The sequence below is a fragment of the Lactuca sativa genome, chromosome 9 (assembly GCF_002870075.4).
Source record: "Lactuca sativa cultivar Salinas chromosome 9, Lsat_Salinas_v11, whole genome shotgun sequence".
NCBI lineage: Eukaryota > Viridiplantae > Streptophyta > Magnoliopsida > Asterales > Asteraceae > Lactuca > Lactuca sativa.
Window position 1 is genome coordinate 204575627 of NC_056631.2, and position 27067 is coordinate 204602693.

The 27067-nt window shown below is 42.1% G+C and overlaps 1 protein-coding gene across 1 annotated transcript; it reads left to right on the plus strand.

Annotated features, from left to right (window-relative positions):
- The first annotated feature begins 8017 nt into the window (after positions 1–8017).
- LOC111920547 (uncharacterized) lies at positions 8018–9873 on the plus strand. The gene has a single exon (XM_023916127.3). It carries the CDS (start codon positions 8183–8185, stop codon positions 9755–9757), a length of 1575 nt encoding a protein of 524 aa, XP_023771895.1. The 5' UTR covers positions 8018–8182; the 3' UTR covers positions 9758–9873.
- Positions 9874–27067: the final 17194 nt, after the last annotated feature.

Sequence of the window (27067 nt, forward strand, 5' to 3'; positions counted from 1 at the left end):
CATCACGACTGTAAAGTCTGAAAAATTACAAAGAGGTTTTTCAATTTTAAAATGTAATAACAAATTAAAACATTTGTTACAACTAGCAAGTAACATTCAGTTGATTACAACTATACAATATAATACTTAATTTTACGAAACTGTGAAAATGAACATCTTCGATGCATGTATACAGTCCTACTGAGCTCTTATTATAAACGACCTACAAAATGTTTAATCCGCAACCGTAAGCATAAAGCTTAGCGAATTCCCCAATATACCACATATTCCATCATACATATAGTGCATCCACGCAAGATCTCGGCTCTAGCATCGAGCAATCAAATCTCATATCCATATACATATATTATGCGTACCGGACCCAACTCTAGGAAGTATACAGGTCCAACCCTTACTCCATTACCAGGGACTGAACCCAAGTCTTAAAAATAATTGTTGTGATCTAACCACCGTCTTTCTTATTAGTGATGTGATCCAACCACAGTCTTTCATATCAGGGTTGTAATCCAACCACAATGTTTCAAATTAGTGTTGTCATCCAACAAAAATCTTTCATATCAGTTTCCAAGGGCCAGATCCTATTCTTTCATACAATGCATAAATTCATATGTAGGCATGAATTAGATATACAGTCGAACAAATGACCCACCTGGGAGCGAACAATCAGACAAGAACATCACAATCATGTATTAGACAAGAAGTTCTCAGGCTATCCAACTTAGACTAAATAGAACCCAATATATCACTATCATATAATCATGTAACATAAACACGCAGTGAATACTAGTACGTTCATACCCTTAGAAACTAGCCTTCCCTGGTTCCGTGTTCTTGACCACTTCACAATTAATTCCTTCGTTAATCAAACCTACATACTCCTGATAACTGGTATTCCCCAGTTACCCAAACCAAACGTAACTCCTAACAGTATCATACGATCAACAGGCAGAACCTTACCGGTCTAAAATACAATTACACTAAGTGTTCCATACTGCACACACATACAAAGGAGTTATCCTATCCACTAACACACTTGTTCTCTAGTAGTACCTCTATCCTAACATGCAAAGGATATACAATGGGATACCTGGCAAAGGACATACAATTGGATGCCTGGCATAGTGAGAAATTCACCTAAGTACAATTGAAAGTCCACACGCCTCGAACGTGAGTCAACACTGGAGAAACTGCGAGCATGTACCACCCATTAACAATCAGAGTTTAATCCTTAGTCCAAAACTTATATCCTATCAAGTTTGACCAAAAAGTCAAAAGAGTCAAAATTCAACTAACTGGCGCTATGCTTAGCGTAGCACAAACCTACACTCATCGTAGCACTAAAAGACAAAATAGACGAATTTCTTCATCCCTACGCTCAGCAAAGCACAATGATATGCTCAACGTACACTGTTCACAAAACTAACTTTTTGGTTAAAAATGGTGAAAAATGATGAAAGTGTGACCTTGAACCCATACATGACACCAAAACAAGTCTAAACTCCAGATCTAAAAGATAGAACACTCCAAGGACATTCAATAATGATAAAGTGGTGAGCTTTATCAATATTTCTTCCTTGAACTCCTACCAAAACCACAAAAGGGACTCAAAGACCATAATATGAAAGATCTAGAAAGATTGAATCATAAAGTTGGGAGCTTGATGACTTACAAAAGTCTATAAGATGCGCAAGAAGTTGGAGCTCTTCAAGAGGCACTCACTCAAGCTCCAAAGAATAGCAAACTTCGTGCAAACACTCTCAAAATGGCACCCATAACAAGTAAAAGGAGGGAATAGAGGGAAATATTGGTTAGGGTTTCATTATTTAAAGGATAGAGGTTGATTCATAGAAGCCCCAAACGCTAGAGATGCTTAAATAAACCCCAAACTCAGAATCCAGGGTTTTGTAAAAACAGTGGCGCTACGCTTAGCATAGGCATACCTACGTTCGGCGTAGCTCACCTACATTCAGCACGGGAACAAAATTCTAAAATTCATCATTTTATACTAACAACTAGCATCTCAAAAAACGGATGTTTTAACGACCGAGACAATCAACAAGCATATTCCAGTCATATTCTTCACCTTTGCTTGCCACAAGTATGACATCACCATTAGTACATGGAGAGTACATGCATTTTGACTTATAATTCCAGCCATATTCTTCATATTTGCTTGCACTCTTCTGTAGCGCCCCGTTCTAAGAGTAGTTAATTATGGTTCCCCGAGATCAAAAGAGTAAGGGCGTTTCGGTCTTTTATGGGCAATGGGTTTTATTCGAGAAGATTTCGGGTCGGGGTGTGTTGCTAGAAGCGTAGGGCTTCTCGCCACCTTATCGTGGATATAAAGTTTGTCGGAAACGTACTTAGAATTAAGGAGATATGGAACTTTGAAGGTATTGTCATTTATGGCACTTATTAGAAAGTGTTGGCAAGGAAAGGCCATGCATGCAAGGGACACGCGTGCGTACGCCCAGCGTAAGGCTGGGTTACGCCCAGCGTAGAGGTATTATATGAACGCGGGTGTTGGGGGGGCGTACGCCCAGCATACATCCAGTATCCAGAAACCCTAATTTTAGGGCCAGCCACTATATAAGGAACCTTATGGTTCCAACCCCAGCCTCCATATCTGCCCTCTTACCCTTAGAAAACCCTAAGAAGCCGTTCTTCCTCCATTGTTGTGGGTATTTGGCCTTGGAAAGCTTGGTTTGGCAAAGGAGAGCCTAGAAGAAGAAAGAGGAAGTTGTCAAGGAAGAAGTGGGGTGGCTGGAGCTCGTAGATCTGGAAAGGCATCATCTTTTGGAGCTCTTTTGAGGTATAAAGTCTCTTGCTTGGCAATCATATTGTGTAGATCTATGTGTTGTAGAGTTTTGACACCATTCTTATCCCAAAAACCTCATCTTGATGCATGATGCGAGTTGGCCGAGTTTGGTTGTCCTTCCAGACCTTAGGAGAGGTCTTGAGTGAGAAAAATGAGATCCCAATGGTTTTGGTTGTCCCATGTAAGAAGTAGGAGGGTCTTAATGGGTTAAGACCTTGGGTTAAGGATTTTATGGGCATCCCAAGTAATAAAGTTTGAGACTTTATGAATCCTAGGCATATTTGGTCTATAGATCTGAAGTTTGGGCTTAAGAGCTTAAGCCATTAAGAACTTATGAAGGATTGTAGTTCAGCGAGATTACACCCCGCGTAAATGGTAGTACGCCCAGCGTAGTGGGTTTGTGTCCCGATTCCAACCCGTGATCATTGGTGTACGCCCCGCGTACTCCCTCTGTTGGGTTGTGACTTTGGGCCTTAAGTGTTTGGGCTGTTATTGGGCTATTAGGGCTTGGGTTGTGACTGAATATTATGGATGGAGTATTTTGGGCTCAATAATTATTATGGACCTTGGATCTAAACCCATTTGGTGAAGTGGGCCCAATTTAGTAAATTGGGACAATATTAGGCTTTGCAAGAGGATTTGACTTTGGGTCTTGGCCCAATGAGAAGATGATGGACTGAATGAATATTGTGGGCCCTTGGTCTAGCAAGTTGTGATGGTTTCTTATGTGGTGATTTTCATATGGTAGTTGGGATTTTTCCGGCGAGTCAGCAGTCAGAGATTTGTAGGATTCCAACAGTTGCAAGGTGAGTCTTCCTCACTGTACTCAAGGGTCTAAGGCACCAAGGCCGACCCTTTGAATTGTTGATAGAGCTTGTTAAGTTATGTGATGATATGCTAGTATCCTGGTAGATAGGATAGCGGTATGAGAATATGCTTGTTAGCTCATTATCCTAGAGAATAAATAGTTGTTTGATGGCTAGTTCTGTTGGGTCAGCACCCTGGTAGCTGGGTAGTGATTATTCATAGCCTGGTAGTTGGTCTTGCACTATGAGGTACGTGCGGGTTAGGTATGTTGAACATTAGCAGAGGGTATTCCATCCCGGTAGGATGATAGGGCCTTAGTGCATTGATTTTGTAGAGTGTTTTATGTATGCCTGTTATGTGTGCATCCAGGAGTATTCCATCCAGGTGGGATGATTGGACTCACAGTAGTTTGGCATTCCAACCCGATGGTTGAGGGGCCTAGGGTATTCCATCCCGAGGGATGATTGGACCTATAGTATTAATAGTAGTAGAAGTAGTTACTGTATGTATAGGAAGTGGGGCATTCCAACCCGATGGTTGTGGGCCAGGAGTGTTCCATCCCGGTAGGATGATTGGACTCATAGTATGTTGGCATTCCAACCCGATGGTTGAGGGGCCTGGGGTATTCCATCCTAAGGGATGATTGGACCCATAGTAGCTATTGTTGTACGTATAGGTGTTTGGGTATTCCAACTCGATGGTTGTGGGCCGAGAGTATTCCGTCCCGGTAGGATGATTGGGCTTGTATTATGTAGGCATTCCAACCCGATGGTTGAGGGTCGGGGGTATTCTAACCGGAAGGTTGATTGGACCTATAATATGTTGTTCTTTGTTGTAGGCTTATGTTTATGTATGTGTTATGTATGTTATGTATGATATGGACTGGAAGGTCAAGATGTCTTGGACCGGAAGGTCCCACAGAGTGATGGCCTGGAAAGGCGTATGTGTGTATGGGTACTTTGGGGGAACTCACTAAGCTTTCGGGCTTACAGTTGTGGTTTATTGTTTCAAGTGCTTCAGGAGATCGTGGCAAGGCGAAGGCGTGATCGTACCGCTCCTCATGTTTATGCTTTATGATTCTGGGGAAAATATTCTGATGTTTTAACTATTTTGGAAAACAAGATGTATGATCGTAACAGTTTTTGAATGAATTAAAATGTTTTAATTTTGTTGAAATTTTTGGTCGTTACATCTTCCTTCACCATCCTCTCTCCATTCAAACTCTCTCTCTCTCTCTAACCCTCTTCTCCTTTTCTCTTTTTCTTTCTCTCGACTAGACACCCCACACTGGAGGTGGTTGTAACATCTTGATGCTGACGTATTTTCAATTTTAACCCTTTGTATGAATAAACATTGCATTTTAGTCACTGAGTCTATGAAAGAGTGCAAAATGGCCCATGGTGGCATTTTGGTAATTTTGAGCAATACGATAGTATGTTGAGCGTACTAAGGCGAACCCTAGTACATTGAGCATACACCTGATATGCAGAGCGTACATGGAGAAAGTTCAAACCCTAATTTTTAGGGTTTCGTCCATATATAAACACCATTATAGCCTCATTTATCATTCTCTCATCAAACCCCATCTGAGATTTCGACCCTCTAGCAAACACTAAGTGAGAAGTGCCTTTTTTGTGTTCTTGAAAAGGAAAATTTGGTGCAAGGACCTTGAAGCTTGGAAGCAACTTAGATTTGGGATTCCACACTTGCTAGCAACCTCCATGAGGTAAAAAGTTCATAACTTGAGCACTCAATCATGTAGATCTATCCATTGCTTCCTTTGAGCACTTTTGGTCGCAAATATGGTGGTTATTGAGCATGACATGCTCTTGACCAAATAAGTCATCCTTTCACACCTTATAAGGGGTCTTAGGTCATGAAAATGTAGTCTTGGTGGTTAGTTTTACTCCATACATGCTATAGAAGGTCTTAAGGCATTAAGATGTTGAGATTTTGTGTTTTAAGCACTTAATGGAAATGCAAAGTCATAAAGTTGGAAACTTTATGACTCTTGATGGTATTTTAGCCTTGGATCTGCATTTGGACGTATTAAGTCGAAGATATAAGCACTTAATAGGTTAAGAGGGGGACTGTTGTGTACGCTGCGCGTACACAGATTTGGCCCCGATACCTCGGACAGCTAGTATGCCCCGCGTACGAAGCCTGAGTTGACTCGATTATGTTGACTCGGTTGACTTGTTGATTTTGACCAGTTTTGACCAAGGGTATTTTGAGGAAATGTTGTCAATATAGAATGGAAATGTTTTGACATTTAGGATTTAGGTTGAGCTGGTATTTGGGCAGAATATTGATCAGCTACTCGTCAGACTGTGAGGTGAGTTTCTCTCACTGTACTTACGGGTCGAAGGCACCAAGGCTGACCCATTGGATTGATGTCCTGGTTTATCGTACATTGTTATATTGTAGTGGTCTGTTAGATCTGCATCCTGGTATATAGAATGTTGTTATGTTGTAGTGATATGTTAGATTCGTATGATTATCTGTATTTGTTGGCTTTGTGTTCATGTTTGTTTATTTCATATGTCGACATGTTGGTTTGGGTTGAGGCGGTCCTGCTTTATGTTGTAGGCCAAGACACTTGGGGATGACCGGATAGGTTGTAGGCCCTGCGAGGCGGTCCAGTCAGGCCGGCGGTCCGTAAAGCGGTCCGGATAGGTTGTAGGCCCTGCGAGGCGATCCAGTCAAGCCGGCGACCCATGGAGCAGTTCAGATAGGCTGTATGCCCTGCAAGGCAGTCCAGTCAGGCCGACAGCTCGTGGAGCGGTCCAGATAGGTTGTAGGCCCTACGAGGCGGTCCAGTCAGGCTGGTTGCTCATATTTGCATTCTTGCTTGTTATGTGGTATGTTGGTACTTTGGGAGAACTCACTAAGCATTGGCTTACAGTTTAACTTTTGTTTCATGTACTTGAGAGGACCGTGGCAAGGCGAAGACGTGACCGTACACATCCTGGGTTTTATATTGGTTAATTTGGGAGACTCTGTTTTGAATAATGTTTTGAAAACAATGGTTATATAAACACTTCTTTTTAGTAAATGGATAGTTTTGAAAAGATTAAATTTGTTGTGATTTTTGAGACGTTTCAGTGGTACTTTTGACTACTGAAGAGGCTTCCACCCCTTATCCTCTGCCCCTACTTCATCGAACACAACCCACAAACATTCCCTCCCTCCCTTGACCATTGTTGCTGCTTTCCTCTCGACTTCCTTGTTGTCGGCATTGAGTAAAAGACCCACGAAGGGCTCGCCAAAACTAGTAGCTGCCCCCACCCTCTTCGCCACTGTCCAACCACCACTCACCACCCCTCGTGTCTAGTTACTCAAACACAACAGCCCCAGTGATTTTCGAGTTCAAAGGGTTGATTTTCGAGTTCCTCACTAGAAGCCTTGTAAGTCTCGGGTTTTCGTTTGGTTTAAAAAACTACAAGATCAAAGTCGAAAAATCATAACTCGAGCCCCGCTCTACAAATCTATCACGTATTCACGTAACTAGGGTGAGTTTTTACCGACTCTTTTATTATTTTAATGCTTTCAGGGACGATACATACACGTCTCGTTTTACGATAATTGCTCAAATATGTGTTCATAATGTGTTTATTTACATTTATTGCGTTTACTTACATTTTGTTATGTTTATCTCGTTATTTAAATACACGTCATATTTATTTCACTTATAAATATGTTATTATTCATACGCTTATAATTTCCGTAGTTTTCATACGATAAACATTAATTATAAACAATATTTTTTTTAATTAATGAATTTTACATTTAATTATGGTAATATTACACATAATTAATGTTCATCACATTTAATTATGGTAATATTTATTATACTTAATACTTCAATTAATACTTTTTGTATGTGCTCTTAGGACACATATTAGAAAATCCTTAAGAAATATTATCATAATTAAATGTGATGAACATTAATTATGTGTAATATTACCATAGTTAAATTTCATTAATTAAAAAATATATTATTTATAATTAATGTTTATCGTATTTAATTATGGTAATATTTTGCATATTTAATACTTCAATTAATGTGTGTTACGTGTGCCCTTATTTCTTATAACTAATACTTCAATTAATACTTCTTATATGTGCCCTTAGGACACATATTAGAAAATCCCTTGGTAAAATGATAAAGAAATATCACATAAAAGGGTTAATATATTTGTTAAATGTCAAAAAAATATTATGCATATGATTTGTAAAGATAATAATGTATCTCAACTACACTACGACAGTTTTATTAAAAAATGATGGGAAACAAAATACTTGACCTGGACTTCTTGAGGGTGAAGTAAGAAAAATCCACATAGCAGCCATTAATGCAGAAGAGACTGACAAAGTCACAAAACCAAAACAAAAACAAGCCACTCAAAACCACCTCCTTCTGCGGCCATAATCACATCCAGGTTATCCCAATTTCAGTCACTCATTTACCTTATAAAACTTCTTTCCCCCTACATACTATAGTACACTTCCAACCCCAACCTTCAACAAAAACCCTTCAAACATCTCTAAGTTTTGATGAAAATGGACTTATGGTCATGGATCTGTGAGTTGCCAAACTCCGACGAGTGGTCACCCGATTCCACTTCTGAACTCACCTTCCACTTGGGGAGTTCAACACCTACTGAATTCAACAAAACTCTTCAACTCAAAGCAAGAAGAAAATTCTCCTCCAACTCCGATCTATTGGCATTCACCTTTTACATTTCTTATGAAGAAAAGGCTCTCTGGGTTTCCGACACGTGTCAGGTGAACTCAGACAACCCGTTCTTGCCTCTTGTACTCCAACTCATCCAAGAAATTATCTCCCGTTCACCTACTGCTCATGATAGCATCACCACCGCATGCCCGCGTTCTCAGCTTCAGAAGCTCAAACCCGAATCGGTTTCTTGGATCCTCGACTCTCACTCACCTGAATCGTTTTCACCCTTTTTCAATCTCATGTTCCTCGCGAGGCTGTTCTGGTTGTGTGCCTGTGACGCGCCGTCGGAAGTGGGGTCTCTTTATTTCAACTCCATGCTTGCTCCCAATCTCGAAGCCTTTTCCTCTAACCCGACGCCGGTGCTGCGGTCTTTCTTTGTTTCTGCCGGCATCGACGTGGAGCTCTCTATCATGCGCACGTTCGGGTACATGTTGACAAAATGGTTAATGTTAAGAGAGTCAGGCACAGGTTTACAGTTGCTAACGCCGTCTTACAATAACCTTGGATTCTCCTATGCGGCGGAGACTCATGGGTTGTGGATCTTAAAAGGGTACGCGCCGCTGATGGCAATGACGCGCTGCCGCTCCAACCGTGTAAACAATGGGTATCCTGTATTTGAAGCAAAGGAGTCTGTACTAAAATACGCACTGGCCCACCAGCAGATTGAGGCGGTCATCCAATTAGAATATTCAGTTGAAGTAAAAGAAAATTTCATTCTGGTTAACGCACGTGTCGACAACATACGAATCCACATGGCAAAACTAGGGTTCAACAAGAATGATGAAAACCCTTACATGCATGAGAGACATTTTCCAAGTAGAATCCGGGTTTGGATCGGGCCAGAAGCTGGGGCAAGTTATGTAACCAGTTTGACCTTGGGGAAATCCACGGATAATATTGAGAAAGAGACTGAAACACAAAAGATATTGAAGAGTAGTTTTGGGAAAACCAAAGTTCCTAAGATGAAGACGATGACGAGGACCACAACAAGGACAAAGGCGAGGACATGGAGATGGGACCAAGATTCTGATGGACATGTGGCTATCTTGGACGCAACATTATGTGACAACGTAACAGGTGTAGAGATGTCCATGTGGCAGCCAAATGCTGGCGATGGGGATGGTGATCAAGTTGGTCAAAGCTTTCAGAAACGATACACAGGTGCAAATAGGTCGTTTACTAAATCAGGAAATTGGGTATTTGGTGAAGGGTTAGAAGGGGTGAAATGGAGATTACACAAGGAAATGGAAGGGAGTGTGTTGAAGTGGAGGATTGGTGGTCAAATTTGGGTAACTTATTTCCCGAATGAGATAAAGAGCTCATATTTCGAAACACGGTGTGTGGAGTGGTGTGATGAGGTTGATTTGCCTTTGATTCTTGGTGCCTATTAAGTTGTATGTATACATATTTGTGTTTGTAACTTTGTGTTAAGCTTATATGTGACGACACACTAGCTTGATATTGTAAACGTAAACTATGGGTGTTACACTAAACAAATTATAGCTTATCTGTTCTATGTAAATATCATAACTTAAGATGCATATCTAGAGGTAAAGTCTAAGTGTATGAATTAGGCTTTTTATTGTTTTATAGCTTCGGCAACTTATAATGTGCGAAATTCCATTAACAAATGTCTTCTTTTCATCTATGTTCCAAATAGTTGCATGCACTCCATGCCTCTTAAAAACTACAATAGGGACTAAAACAATAAAAAGCTCAAGAAAAAAAGTTAAAAGTATAAATATCACATTTTTAGAAGTTTACATTAAGGCCATCGCCTCTGCAACAATGACAACTACACTTAGTTTGATCTCGTATGGTCATAGGATAAAAAAGGAGGTGTAATGTATGGGTGAACAACAGTATCGAAATTCCCAATATAAACCAGCATCAAACTAAACTAGCATTGTTTACATTAATATAGGGTGGTATTGGATACTTTAAAATCATAAAATTCGGGATTCGGTATCGTCGGTACCGGTGTTAGGACCGAACATCGGTACTGGTACCGGTAATATTAGTTCAGTTTGATACTCAATATCAACTTTCCACCCAATTTGGTATTCGGGAATCTCATATATCTATTTCGTCTCATTTTCATCCCTAGTGCAATGTCACCAAATTATTTTTTCTTTTATTTTGGGAACGACCATATTATTAAAGGGAAAATGATCTAAGAGGGTAATATAGTTCTTATTTTGTAAATGTTTAGTCATCATGTTTTTTTTTGTAAAATAAGCCCTTGAACTTTTTGTTTTCGTACGCATTTAGTCATTATCCAACTACTCCAGGTAAGTTCTCAATTTGTACACATTTGGTCCTTAATGTTTTTTTTTTTGTAAAATAAGTCATTATTGTTTTTGTGCCCATTTAATCCTTATGATGTGTTTTCTTTCAGGAGTATGTGGGGCGTACTCCTGAGGTGCGTAGGGCGTACACGAGGCCTCGCAAATAGATCACCAACGGGGTGGTTGACCTAGTACGCGGAGCGTACTCCTTGCAAGCCCAAAAATCTTGTTAAGAGTTTAATGGCTTAAGCTCTTACATCCCAACTTTAGATCCATGGCCAAATATACTCTAGAGTTATAAAGTTTCCAACTTTATGACTTTACATGCCTATTAAGAGCTTAACTCAAGGTCTTAATCCATTAAGACCTTCTACAATATGCATGGAGCAAAACTAACGAACGAGACTTCATTTTTATGACTTAGGACTCCACCCAGGGTCTGAAAGGAAAACTCCAATCGTCAAGAAAATACCATGCTCAAGAAGAGACATTTGAGACCAAAAAGCACATGAAATCAACACATAAGCAAGATCTAGTAAACTAGCCATCAAGGTATGAAATTCATACCTTGAAATGATGGAGAAAGGTGCAAAACTTCCATATCCAAGATTTGTTTCAATCTTCCAAGCTTTAACACCACCTTTTTCTTCTTTTGGAACACTCAAAAACCCACACTCAACCTTACAAGGACTCCAACAAGGCTAGGGTTTACAAGAGAAAACGTTTTTCCTAATGGAGGCTGAAAAATGGGGAAAGAATGGGACTTAAGGATGCATAAATACTAGTCAAACCCTAAAAACTAGGGTTTCCCAATCTGACAAGCGCGCCCAGCATACACTAATGTATGCCAAGCGTACACCATATACGTATGGCCTACTCCGAAGTCCCGAAATTACAATAATGTCATTAGGGTTCCATTGCATACTTTCTTGAACTAAGGGAGCAAAATGCAACATACATAAATTAAATGACTGAAATTAGAAGTATTTTGACATCAGGATGTTAGAAGATACTTTGGCAAACTCTCTAGGAAAACATTCTACCTAGTCGTTACTCTGGCCAACTCTCTAGAAAAACATTTTACCTAGTCGTTACTCTGACCAACTCTCTAGGAAAACATTATACCTAGTTGTTACTCTCGCCAACTCTCAGGGAAACATTATACCTAGTCGTTACTTAGGCCAACTCACTAAAAAACATTATACCTAGTCGTTACTCTGCCAAATTCACACAGATAATATTTACACTATGTCGTTGTTACAACCAATTCAAACGGATAATAGTAATATATTATGTCGTCACTACACTCGACTCAAACGGATAATTGTGGTATATTATGTCACCACTATGATCGACTCAAACGGATAATAATAATATATTATGCCATCACTTCACTCGACTCAAACGGGTAATAATAATATATTATGTCATCACTCAGCTCGACTCAAACAAATAATAGTGGTATATTATGTCATCATTACACTCGACTCAAACAAATAATAATAATATATTATGCCATCATCCCGCTCAAATCAAACGGATAATAGTGGTATATTATGTCATCAATATGTTTTACTCAAACGGATAATAATAATAATATATTATATCGTCATTCCGTTCGACTTAAATGCATAATAATGGTATATTATGTCGTCACTACGCTCGACTCAAACTGATAATAATAATATATTATGTCCTCACTACGCTAGACTCAATCAGATAAGAGTAATATATTATGTCATCACTACGCTCAACTCAAACGGATAATAGTAATATATTATGTCGTCACAACGTTCAAACGAATAATAGTAGTATGTTATGCCGTCACTTAATTCGAATAATGGTTATATCACCACTCCGCTAGTTGGCTTTACTAAGAATATCTATATATATACAATTACATATTAATTATAATTATATAATAAAACATTGAGACTCCATTCACGTCATGAGTATACAATTATATAGGTGATGGTTGGACTATATCCAACTAACCTACACTACGTTCACTCTCGGTTAGCCCGCTCATAAAAGCATTCATTCCTTAAGTATACTCCTAAGATATGGATACAAAATAGTATATAAGATGTAACACCCGCAAAATCAAGTTGGACATTTAAGATATAATTTAAGTTTCGTATTCAGAAAAATAGGAAAAATCAATCGAATCGTTCGTAAATCGTAAAAATAAGTGTGCCAAAACATATATATATATATATATATATATATATATATATATATATATATATATATATATATATATATATATATAATACCAAAAATAGCATGGTATATTATGTCATATATATATATATATATATATATATATATATATATATAATACACGTCGTCTCGATCCCTAAAATATAAATTTCGTAGAAATTTGACTCCTTATGATATAGATATGATTTTTATAAGATATAAAAGTCAGTCGCGCATAAGAAATATGTGACGTTAAAAGCTACGAAGAAAAATGGTTGACTTTTAGCCAAAGTCACCAAAAGGACAATCGTGATACTCTTTAAGATAGGAATTTTATAACACCGTAAATTTCAAAACAAATTTTTGAATTTTATAAAAACACAAGTCACTTAATATTCGTAAAAACACCCATGTTTAAAATTCAATCCAAGTCATACAAAAATCCCAAGATCTCATAAACATAAAATCTTGTGCGTGTATACTAATCAAGCCGGCGCCTTCCCACGGTCGTCACTAGTACCTGAAACAAATAACACCAAACACTGTAAGCACAACGCTTAGTGAGTTCCCCAAAATACCACATATAACACATATTAGCCACTCAAGGCTATAACTCTGTGGGTCCGTGCACCCAAACTCTGTGAACCCTCAGGTTCTAACTCTGTAACATGCACAGCATAAATCACATAGAATAATGCAGTGCAACACATAACACATATATAGCATACAAACACTGAATCACATAACTCTAGTTACCTAATCAAGGTAAAGTATAGTGAGAAGACCCACCTCGCGAATCTCGAGAACTCGCTAATCTCTGAAATCACTCGTGCTCGATCCCCCGAGCTATAATCCTCCTATAATACAATATATCTCTAATTAACACTTTTACAACTAAGGTAGACTAACCCTATCAAGTCAACACTAGTCAACTCGGCGAGTCCACTCCTTGGACTCGCCGAGTCCAGACGCGAACCCGCGTCCAAACCGCGATCCTACTCGGCGAGTTTGAGCTCCAACTCGCCGAGTCTCCTCACAAATACCAAAAATATAGAAATGAATAATACCTAGGAATCCGGGCTGTTACAATTCTCCCCCACTAGAATTAGACTTCGCCCTCGAAGTCTCGCTCTGCAAATAGCTCAGGATGCTGATCGCGCATCTCACGTTCCGGCTCCCAAGTCATCTCGGACCCCTTCCGATGCAGCCACTGAACCAAAACCAAGGGTACCTCCTTGTTCCTCAGAACCTTGATTTTCCGATCTCTGATTGCCACTGGTCTCTCAGCATAATTCAGGCTCGTATCCACCTGAATATCCTCTAATGGAACCAGTGCCGACTCATCGGCTATACACTTCCGCAATTGTGACACATGGAAAGTGTCGTGAATCTACCCCAACTCTGCTGGCAACTCCAAACGATAAGCTACCCTGCCTACCCTCGCGACCACCCGAAATGGACCAATATATCGGGGCCCCAACTTGCCCCTCTTCCTGAATCGAATCACTCCTTTCCAAGGAGAGACCTTCAGGAGCACAAAGTCGCCGACCTGAAACTCAAGCTCGGACCGGCGTCTGTCCGCATAACTCTTCTGACGACTCTGAGCGGTCAACAACCTCTGTCTGACCTGCTGGATCTGCTCTGTCGTCTGAAGTACGATCTCAGTACTGCCCATAACATGTTGTCCGACCTCTCCCTAGCAAATGGGGGTCCGACACCTCTTCCCATACAACAGCTCAAAAGGTGGCATACCAATGCTCGAATGATGGTTGTTGTTATAAGAAAACTCTGCCAAGGGAAAGTACGTATCCCAACTCCCCCCGAAATCCAACACACATGCCCGGAGCATGTCCTCGAGCGTCTGAATCGTCCGCTCACTCTGTCCGTCCGTCTGGGGGTGATATGCGGTACTAAAATGCAGCCTAGTACCCAGGTCCTCATGAAACTTCTTCCAGAATCTGGAAGTGAAACGTACATCCCGGTCTGAGACAATCGAGATCGGCACCCCATGCCGAGTTACCACTTCCCTCACGTACATCTCTGCTAACTTCTCTGCGGAGGAGCTCTCACTAATAGCAAGGAAGTGGGCGCTCTTCATCAACCTGTCCACAATCACCCAAATTGCATCGACTCCCCTAGCAGTCCTTGGCAATTTGGTGATAAAATCCATGGTAATCTGTTCCCACTTCCATTCAGGAACCTCCAACGGTTGCAACTTACCATGCGGCCTCTGGTGCTCGGCCTTAACCCTACGGCAGGTTAAGCACCTCTCAACAAACCACGCAACATCCCTCTTCATACAGGGCCACCAATACTCTCTCCTCAGATCCAAATACATCTTAGTGGCCCCAGGATGGATCGAGAATTTCGACCGATGAGCCTCTTCCATCAAAATGGTACGCGTCCCTCCCACAAACGGTACCCAAATCCGTCCCTGAAATGTCATAAGCCCCCGACCATCGGTAACGAACTCCGATACCATACCTACCACTCACTCCCTTTTCTGGTTCTCTGATCTCACGGCCTCAGCCTGTGCTCCACGAACGGTGTCCAACACCGGAGCCATCACGGTCAAACGCAAACGTACACCTCGCAACAGGGCGCTCTCCGCCCTGCGACTCAGGGCGTCGGCTACCACATTAGCCTTTCCCGGATGGTACAGGATCTCACAATCATAATCCTTAACCACATCCAACCACCTCCTCTGCCGCTTATTTAGGTTGGGCTGATCCATCAAATACTTCAGGCTCTTATGGTCCGTGTATATCGTACACCGAACCCCATACAGATAGTGACGCCAAATCTTGAGGGCGAACACCACTGTCCCCAACTCTAGATCATGGGTGGGATACCTTGACTCATGTGGCTTCATCTGCCTCGATGCATATGCTATCACATGCCCGTTCTGCATCAGCACCGCTCCCAACCCCAAGATCGATGCATCACAGTATACCATAAAGTCCTCCATTCCCTCCGGGAGGGCTAACACCAGGGCCTTGCATAACCTTTGGTGAAGCGTCTCAAAGGAGGCCTGCTGCTCGGGGCCCCATGAAAAAGCGACACCCTTCCGGGTCAACCTGGTGAGTGGCACTGCGATCTTAGAGAAATCCTTGATAAATCTCCAATAATAACCTGCCAACCCTAAGAAACTCCTGATCTCGGAGGGTGACCTCGGCACCTCCCAACTCATCTCTGCCTCAACTTTGGCCGGGTCGACCAATACCCCATTCTGGTTAATGAGATGCCCTAGGAACTGGACCTCTCACAACTAGAAATCACACTTGGAGAATTTGGCATAAAGCCTCTCCGATCTCAGAACTCTGAGGATCTCCCTCAAATGCTCCTCATGCTGCTCTCTAGATCTCGAATATACCAAAATGTCGTCGATGAATACAATCACCGACCGATCCAACATCGGCCTGCACACCCGGTTCATGAGATCCATGAACACTGTCGGGGCATTGGTGAGCCCAAAAGGCATCACCACAAACTCATAATGCCCATAACGCGTCCTAAACGTTGTCTTCTTAATATCCTCATCTCGCACCCTCACCTGATGGTATCCAGACCTCAAATCGATCTTGGAGAACCAAGATGCTCCCTGCAACTGATAGAAACAAATCGTTGATCTTCGGCAACAGGTAACGGTTCTTGACCGTCAGCTTGTTCAACTCCCGGTAATCAATGCACATCCAGTGTGAACCATCCTTCTTCTTGACAAAAAGGATAGGTGCTCCCTACGGCGAGCTGCTCGGCTGAATAAACCCCTTTCCCAACAACTCCTGGAGCTGTGAGGACAACTCTTGCATCTCTGGAGGTGCAAGGCGATAAGGCACCTTGGTAATAGGCGCGGCCCCCGGAACCAAATCGATACTAAAATCTACTTGCCTCACGGGAGGCACACCCGGCAACTCCTCTGGAAAGACATCCGGGAACTCGCACACTATAGGAACCTCCTCCACTGACCTCGGCCTCTCGGAATCAACCCGCGTATCCGACACGTACGCCACAAAACCCTTACAACCCTGTTGTAGACACTGCCTCACCCTAGAGGCCGAACAAAACACTGATCCAGAACAGGTACCCTCGCCGTACACCATAAGAACTCCCCCACTAGGGTCTCGTATGGTCACCAGCTGTCGCTCGCAGTCGATAACCGCACCAAATCTGCTCAACCAGTCCATGCCCACAATGACACAGACATCACCCATTGCAATAGAAACCAAATCAATCGGAAACTCAATACCGAAAATCTCAAATACGCACCCGTGGATCACCTCCGTGGCATATATCACCCTCTCGTCAGTTATGGAAACTCTCAGCGGCCGACTCAGTGCCTCGCGACTAACACTGATATGCTGACTAAAAGCCAAAGATACAAAAGGCCGACTCGCACCCGAGTCAAATAACACCAAGGCAGGTACAGAATTCAAAAGAAAAGTACCTACGCATAACATAATATAAGCATAATATCTCAACATCAAAATAAATACACGAAAGAATACATACCAGCCACGACATCGGGCGCTGTGCAGACCTCCTCCGCGGTCAACTGAAAGGCTCTCCCTCATGCCCTCGGCGCCTCGGCCTTCACTGGCCGAACCTCCGTAGCTCTGATGGCGGCAGGGGCAGATCCCTGAGGTGCTCCCTGAGCTGATCCCCGCAACTGCGGACACTCCGCCTTCCGGTGTCCAGTCTGATTGTAGTGAAAACACACTGCAAACCCCTTGGGGCAGTCCTTGGCCATATGCCCCTCCTTGCCACACTTGTAGCAAGATCCATCTCTACAAACTCCATCATGACCCTTGCCGCACTTTCCACAAGTGTGGCCCTTCTGGTTCCCAGAGTTGGGATCAGCTGGCTTGGCCCGCTTGGCTGCCGGCTGGGACTGTGCCGGTCGCCGATCCCTCCCCTGAGACTCAGCCTCCTCCCTAGCCTGAGTCTCTAGCTCGATCTCCCTCTTCCGAGCATTTGCTTGAAGCTTGACAAATGTCTGGTACGAGGAGTTCGCCACGAACTCCTGAATGTATCGCCTCAAGATACTCAAATACCGGCTCATACGTGCCTGCTCAGTGGACACGTGCTCAGGGCAGAACATCTCCCTCTCATGGAACATCCTGGTAATCACCGTAACAGACTCAGTACCCTGCTTGAGGGTCAAAAACTCCTGGGCCAAATGCTCCCTCTCCACCTGGGGAACGTACTCATCTCAGAACATGGCAGTGAACCTCTCCCAGGTCACTGTCACAAGCTCAGCAGGCAAAAAGTGCGCTGTCACAAACTTCCACCAGTCCTTCGCTCCCAAGCGAAGCTGGTTCAGCGCGAACCGAACTCTCAAATGCTCAGGAGATGAGCAAGTGAAGAAACACCCTTCTATGTCTGAAATCCATTTCATAGCCGCCACCGGGTCCTGGGTCCCATCAAACTCTGGCGGTTTTGTGTTGCTAAACTCTCGGAACAGCAACGCATCACCACCCTGCGGCCTCGCAGCAGCAACAGCTGCGGTGGCTGCCGCAATAGTAGCCTCAGAAAGAGCAGCATAACGCTCGTCAAAAGTCTCAATCAGCGTGGTCTTAATAGACCCGAACATCTCTGGTATCTCTGCCCTGATGGCCGCAGCCACCTCCTCGTGGATGATCTGACGGATCTCCTCATCACTAGCCCCACGGCCCTCTGGCATATGACGTGTCCTCACCATGATCAACCTCTGAAATACAACATACGATAAATTAGATTCCATTCGAGCATACTCACACTCGACAACTCTTCCCTCCTTGATCCTTGGCATTCCGAAGGTTCTTATTTGAACTGTACACCGCTCCGGTGCTTTCAGTAGTACGGGCCCAATACTACTGTCCGCACCGTTTCAGTATACACCCCAAATCCTCCTCTTCGGATTCCAAGTTCCAAGTACTCTATTATGCACAATCCACTTTCTAACAAATCTCTCATAAGCTCCTAGCTGCTACCTATTGACTCTCAAGCATCTCGTAGCAGCTCACCTCTCCCTAGGCTAAGGCATCACAAATCAGGGCACTCTAGTCCTAATAGGAATACCTAGCCCACTCTAGCAAGAGAATATATCATATCAATCTCATAAACATATAATATAAGGGTATTTTGGGAAATCACCGTTCGGGCGCTGACTGATCGTACACACGTTTCTGCTCTGAGTTTCTCTAAAAATCTTTTACTTCTTTTAGAAAATTTGGTTCTCTTTTGAAAATATTTTCCAAATCCTCGGTTTGAGTTCAAATACTCCCGAAGGTGTACCCGAATCCCTCAAACCAAGGCTCTGATACCAACTTGTAACACCGTAAATTTCAAAACAAATTTTCGAATTTTATAAAAACACAATTCACTTAATATTCGTAAAAACACCCATGTTTGAAATTCAATCCAAGTCATACAAAAATCCCAAGATCTCATAAACATAAAATCCTGTGCGTGTGTACTGATCAAGCCGGCGCCTTCCCACGGTCGTCACTAGTACCTGAAACAAATAACACCAAACACTGTAAGCACAACGCTTAGTGAGTTCCCCAAAATACCACATATAACACATATTAGCCACTCGAGGCTATAACTCTGTGGGTCCGTGCACCCAAACTCTGTGAACCCTCAGGTTCTAACTCTGTAACATGCACAGCATAAATCACATAGAATAATGCAGTGCAACACATAACACATATATAGCATACAAACACTGAATCACATAACTCTAGTTACCTAATCAAGGTAAAGTATAGTGAGAAGACTCACCTCGCGAATCTCGAGAACTCGCTAATCTCTGAAATCACTCGTGCTCGATCCCCCGAGCTATAATCCTCCTATAATACAATATATCTCTAATTAACACTTTTACAACTAAGGTTGACTAACCCTATCAAGTCAACACTGGTCAACTCGGGTCAACGGTCAACTTTGACCGGACTCGGCGAGTGCACCAAAACGACTCGGCGAGTCTATACGCGTTCACTGACTCCCTCAGATCCTCTCTTGGCACGTCGAGTACCTCCCTAGCTCGACGAGTTCCACCTGGCATGAATCGCGGGGCAACCACGACTCAACTCGCCGAGTCTCAAGAACAACTCGACGAGTTCCGGTTTGACTCAGCCCCATAATGACTCTCCCTGACTCACTGGGTCATCCCCCAACCCGACGAGTCTACTCGCTGAACACTTTACGTGAAACACCAGCCCTACTCGCCGAGTCTCAAGAACAACTCGGCGAGTTCATGACATGCACAAACCCTATTGACCTCCTGAGGTCAGATCTGCTTTCCCAAACCATAGATCTGGCCTTCCTAAGCATGAATGTCACGTAAAGTTTGAAGCTTGATGCTTGTATGACCCCCACAAGGCATCAAAAGGAGATTTGGTCCCACAAATAACCACCTAGGTCCAATGACTCCATAATACCCCAAAAGCTCCAAGGGTTAAGGTCTCTGGACCTCTTTGAGTCTAGATCCAAGGCACAAATTCAAAGAGGGACCATTTGCTTCACATAATCACTCTCAAAAAGGGTTATAAAACCCTAACTCTAAAGATAAACCCTAAAACTGAAGGAGATTCGAACCATTACCTCAAAATGAAGCCTCTGGACTCTGGATCTACTGGAATCTCACCTCCTCCTTGCTCTTGCCACCTTCTTCTTGCTAAATAAGGAATATAAAGGCTCAAAAGTGACTTCCTCTCTCCCAAAACGAATTTCCTCTCTTCGGGTTCTCTCAAGGGACTGGTAGCCGCAATGGGAGGCTATAAGTGCCCTTAAATAGGCTCCAAACCCGGGGAATTAGGGTTTAATTAAACAGCATGGACTCGCCTAGTCCAGACGCGAACCCGCGTCCAAACCGTGATCCTACTCAGCGAGTTTGAGCTGCAACTCGCCGAGTCTCCTCACAAATACCAAAAATATAGAAATGAATAATACCTGGGAATCCGGGCTGTTACAAATTTTGAGAAAAAGAATACCAAAAATGAAGTTTGTACAAGAGAGTTACGATTTTAGAAAAAATCATTTAATCTTATAAAAATAAGGACAAAAAAATAAAGTCAAAATTAGGTAATGGAGTCTAAAGGTAAGTTATAGATCTCGTCAAGAGCTTTCTAGAGATATCGAGAACGTCGAAAATGGAGTTTGTATGAAGAAGTTATGGAATTTACAAAATCTGCGATTTGCGCCCCGCGTAGTGTGCACTAGGTGCACACTGGGTGTACGAAGCGCGCTTCTAGAAGGTGAAAACACGTACCACGGATAGGCTGACATGTGGCACAAAAAGGCTGGGACCAATTCCGCAACAAAACAAATACTCTATTTTAAAATAAGTGTAAATAAAACTTTTAAAATGACCTTAAATTTGGGGATGTCACATTTGGTATCAGAGTATTAGTTTAAGCGAACTAGAAACTTTAGTGAATTTTTAGACTTAAACTTAGAATGCTCAGAAATGATCGTGAGATGTATGTCTATTATATTTTAGGTAGTACTCCTGAATTGACACAATCACTAGCTTACGTTAGGATAAGATGACTAATTTGCTTTTATATGCTAAATAATCTATAGAATAACATGCCTTAGGTTGTCTATTTAGATTACTTTAAGGTCTATTGTCGACCTAGAATTAGGAAATGTTATGTGTTCAGGTTTCTGAACATTAAATTATGGTATTAGAACTGGCATATAACTTTTTGGAATAATAAGGAGGATTACGTGTATAAGTTTTCTATATCTATATTCTCGTCTCGGTACTCTAAACACCGTTTTGGTATATAGAACTTCATGATAAGAACTCGTAGTGGATTAGGAAAAGGTAACGGGAGTCAGCAACTTGAGCCCCCTGTATTCGAACGTGCACCTAGAGTAGTACCAATAGTTGAACCTATCACAATGTCAATGCTTAGCGTTATGTTAGCATAACAGAGGGAATAAATGAGACAACTCATTCAAGAAATTATAAGAGAACATGTTGTGCCTGTCATACGACCTAAGCTTAATGAGGAGCAATCTGAGGAAGGAAATTGTAATACTCGGTTCCTGGTACGTATTTAATTCCAAGTATTATTGTATTTTACTTTGGGACTCGGCGAGTTGACGGCCCAACTCGTCGAGTAGACTTGACAATATGCGCGGATTTTAAGTGACCTACTCCACGAGTCGGGAGACCGACTCGTCGAGTAGGAGCTGTCTAGACAAAATCCTAATATTTAGGGTTTGCACCCTATTTAAACACCTTAAGTGATTCCCTTTGCAGCCTCCAACACCCTCAGACCATCCCCATGAAACCCTAATCATTTTTTAGTGATTTTGAGCTCTTTGTGCCATTTTGTGCAAGTTAGAAGGTTGAAGAGAAGAATAAGGAGCTTGGGATTTCAGAAGGAGCAAGGAGATCCAGAGGTTTTGCTTCATTTCCTGTTTATTAGAGGTAAAAAGTCCAGACCTTGCTTCTCCTTTCATTAGACACTCTTTTTGGAGTAACTTAGGGTTTTTAGAAGCCGTTTGGAGCCACTCTTGGGTGCAACCACGATTTTGGGATAAGGACTTTAGATCTGAAACCATTGAGGTTCCCCATGGCATAAAGGTGCTAACTGTATGGCCATGGGAGACCCATGCATCATATAAACCCCCTTTTTATGGATTTTTGAGCCAAAAGCCCCATGCATAGACATCAAGTTTGTAGCTTTACCTGTAAAAGGGACCTTAGGAGGCCAGATCTATAGTTTTGATGTGTTAAGACCCATTATAATCAACTGTATAGTTTTGGATTAAGAAGGACTCGGCGAGTCACTTGGGTGACTCGTTGAGTCTGGTCGCTTTTCCCCCCCAAGATGTCTTCTGGAAATGGTTTTGGTTGAGTGGTAGGAACACTCAGCCTGCTAGGAGTTTGTTTTGGACCTGGAAATTGTAACGCCTGTGTTTTCGGGCTTGCCACTTTTAGCAATGTAATAGTCTAGGTTAACCTTTGTAACCCGTTTTGAAATAATAAGATTGTATTATTTGAGTATTATGTGTTTTGTGCTTAATTGCTTAATTATGTGGTTTGATTAATTAAGAATAAAAATAAGCGTCAAAACTTAAGTTTAAAATAAACTTAATATCTTTGGTTAATGTTGTAGTAATTGAAACGAGGTTTCCGAATATATATATATAGAACGCCCAAATCTGACTTCGTATGAGGAAGTTATGATTTATCGAAGTTTCGGCTTAGCGGTATGCAGCCTGTTTTACTCGATTTGAGATCGAGGGGTTTTTAGCTGAAGCAATCTAAATGAGAATCGAAGATCTCATTGTTGGTATCGAAGCGATAAAAAACTAGGCGAGAACGGACGTCAAACGAAGAAGTTATGAATTTATAACAAAGTTTTTCTGTCGCGGCCTATTAAAAATAAATAATAAAAAAAGTCGAAATTAGCCGACGGAGTCTAAACGAAAGTTGTAGATCGTAGTCTCGCCTTTCCGTGGATATAAAGAACGTCGATAACGGAGTTCGTATGAAGAAGATATGAATTTCCGAAGTTTATTAAATATTTTGTAATTAAATTTAATTGGAAATTCGGAAGCATTATCCGAAGGAATCACCGGTCTGATCCGAGGTACGCCCCGCGTACTCCGAAGAGTGTCGACACTTCGGATGACGCATGCCATGACGACTTCGGAGCCCTGTACGCCCCGCGTACTCCAAGGCTCCAGCCTCCTATAAATAGGATGCGAGGGCAGCCGACCCATTTGCCAATTTCCTCTCTTCTCTCTCCCGTTTTGCATCGTTTTGCATGTCAGAAATATCCCGAAGCCCCGGTATTGTTCCCGAGCCCCAAGGCAAGTCCCGAGATCCCGAAGATCCCAAGAAGTGCGGTTCCCAAGCCGAAGCTCTGCCCGCGAGAAGTTCGATTTTTTAGGAGATCTTCCAGATCTGCTGAGGATTACTACTTCTACAAGTCGTAGTGTTGTCCGATCATCTTCTGATCAAGTGAGTGTGTAGTTACTTTCTCCTAACGCATAATTACGAAGTATTTTATATGGAATACGTATTATGTGTATAATTTTGTGGTTATGTGTGTGAATGTGTATTCACTTTCTTCTAACTCATAGATATGATTTATTCTCTATGAGACACGTGTTATGTGTGTGTGCCTCATATGTTATGTGAAATATGTGTTGATTAAAGCATGCTATACAGGTTTTTTAAACTATGTATACAAAGGTATATTTTTATCTACTAATATGTTGGGTAGAACATGGGTAGATAGTTGGTGTGTAATAAACACATGAGAGGCATCGTTGTTCTTTGATCTAGTCATCTAGCGGAGTTTAGATGACGACCACATACATTTCTACATAGTCTTGTGCAAACATTAGCAGGTTCGCCACCTGTAGGTGTTAATGAACTTGGGTGTTCATTCGTTGTACTCCATCCCCCTCATGGTTGCCTTATTTGACTTATATTGCTGAGGTACCCCCGAAGTATGTGTTGTCGCCCCGATGAAATATTCTTAGACTAGGTCCCTTATGTTAGTTGTCTTAGGGACATTAAAGTGAGAATAATGGGAATGGGTAATTGGGTTATTGTTGGTTGGTGAAAATTAAATATGACTATTTATTGTGGGTTGAAAACCCTATATGCTCACCAGGCTCCCAAGCCTGACCCACTCAGTTTTATTTGTACTACAGGAAGTGGCGCAGGGGCATGAGATGGATGAACCATCAGTTGTTTTGTTTACAAGTCTGTATATGTATATATTTGTTGAATGACTTGTAATGTTATCGTTTATGCTTATTGGTCTGTATCAGAACATGACACCCCGAGTTTTGATTATATAATGAAAAATACATTTCTTTTATGAAATGCTTTGGTAAACATTGTTTTATCATGTTTTGTTTTTGGGAACAAATTCCGCAACTCTTTTAAATCAAAAGGATTTACTCTGAAATTATTTTAAAAGCATAAATGAAAATCGGTCTTTTCTGGCCGAGATTTTGGGGATGTCACACGAGGGCAGCCAGCTCCTTTGCTTTATTCTCTCTTCTCTCTCCCGTTTTGCATCGCTTTGCGTGCCTGAAATACCCCGAAGCCTCGGTATTATTCTCGAGCCCGGAAGCAAGTCCCGAGATCCCGAAGATCCCGAGAAGTGTGGTTCCCGAGCCGAAGCTCTGCCTGCGAGGAGTCCGATTTTTGTAGAGATCTTCCAGATCTGCTGAGGATTACTACTTCTGCAAGTCGTAGTGTTGTCCGATCATCTTCTGATCAAGTGTTCATGAAGAACTCGAAGAGTCAGAGGCTAGACTCATTCATTCGGATGAAGATGAACTCAACGAGTTCAATAACGAACTCAGCGGGTTGATTGAAGATAGTCAAAAGGTATTGTTGAAGATGAACTCGTCGAGCTCTTGCTAGACTCGACGAGTAAGGACAAGATTGTGGCAGTAAGTGGACAAGGGGACTCGGTGAGTTGGTGGACCAACTCGGCGAGTCGAGTCAATCAGAAGTTGACTTTGACCATGGTTTTACCTTGACTTTAACTTGGATTTGGGTTGACCCTTGTAAGGGTTATGAGTATGTAATAGTAATAAAGAAAGGTCGTTGTGTAGGGATTGAGGAGTAGAGACGAGTTGATTTTCGTGCCGAGGACTGTGCAGATACTACACGACATCGAGGTGAGTTGCCTTCCAGTAGAAGTGGGTCTAAGGCACCGAGGTCGTCTCACTAGTAGTTTATTATAGTTGAGATGATTGTCTTTGTGATAATTGTATGGTTTACTACTACCTAATATGTTTATGTGCTAGCACGATTATGTTGTATGTGATAGTGGTAGTAGGAGGGGACTAGTCCCCAAGTTCAGTTGTTAGGACCGAAGGGTAGGTCGGGCACCCCAGATATGTCTGACAGTATGTTTATTTTATGATATATGTGGTAGTAGTGGTAAGGGGTGAAATAGTCCCCGATAGGACCAAAGGGTAGGTCAACACCCCAGAGTGGCTTGACATGGGTAGGTCGGCACCCCAGAATGGCCGGACCGGGTAGGTCGGGCGCCCCAAAATTGCCCGGAAGTATTTATGGTATGTGGTATGATGGGGGAACTCACTAAGATTCGTGCTTACAGTTTTCAGTTTTGTTTCAAGTACCTCTTCAGCGAAGGGGAAAGAGTCGGCGCGGTAGCTGCACATCAGATTTCCGCACTATGTGATTCATGGGATTGTACCCTGATTTTTTTACTGTTCGATGATTTGATTTTGAGACATGTTCATGATGGTTTATGGATTGATATGATATCGACAATGTTTTCAGTAAACGATTTTATAAATTACTTAATTGTAAACGAAATTTTTGGACTCGAAATTTGGGATGTTACAAATTACAGTAGGACTGTGAGTAGTTTGGAACCCCAAGTGGTTAGAAGGAATAACCCTGAGGTAGGGATTAAAGGAGAGTGATGCAATTACAAAGATCTCATAGTTGCTAAACCGCCAAGTCTTTCCGGGAATCCGAACCCAGTGCAAGTCATGGAATGGATCTCTGAGATGGAGATGGTGTTTGACATCTGTAACTGCAGCGAGCAGCAGAAAACAATCCTTGTTGCCTAACAGCTAAAGGGTGGAGTTTTGAGCTGGTGGAATCTGTTGGATGATTCAATGCTAAGAGGAGAAGCAAGGAGAATGTCATGGGGAAACTTCTTGGTGTAGTTGAAAAGATAATACTGCTCTGAACAAGACCTTATGGAGATAACAATGAATTCTAAAATCTAAAGAAGGGTAAGATGAGTGTCTATGAGTATGTTACGGCTTTTACGAAGAAGATGAAGCTAATTCCTTACCAAGTTCCTACTGAACTTTCCAAGGTCAACAAGTTTGCTAGTGGACTATCGACGGACTTTGGTCCAATGGTGAAGCTAGCAACTACTCTGAAAATAGCCATCTAGACGGTTAGGAATGTAGAGACCCAGATAAGGGAAAAAGGTCTAGAAAAAGTTGAGGCAGGAGAGAAGAGGAAGCTTGAGGAATCTTCCAGGTTCAAAAAGAAAAGGAAATTTTCAAAGTCTTACCTCAACGAAAAAAGGTCTAGGAGTGTCAACGAAGCAGAATGGTGCAATAAATGAAAAAAGAAGCATGTTGGGCAATGCAAAAGAGAAGTGACCTGCCATAGGTGTGGAAGACCTGGTCCCCTATTCTGATGAGTGTCGATACGAAGGAAGGGTGTGCTTCAAATGTAACAGGAAG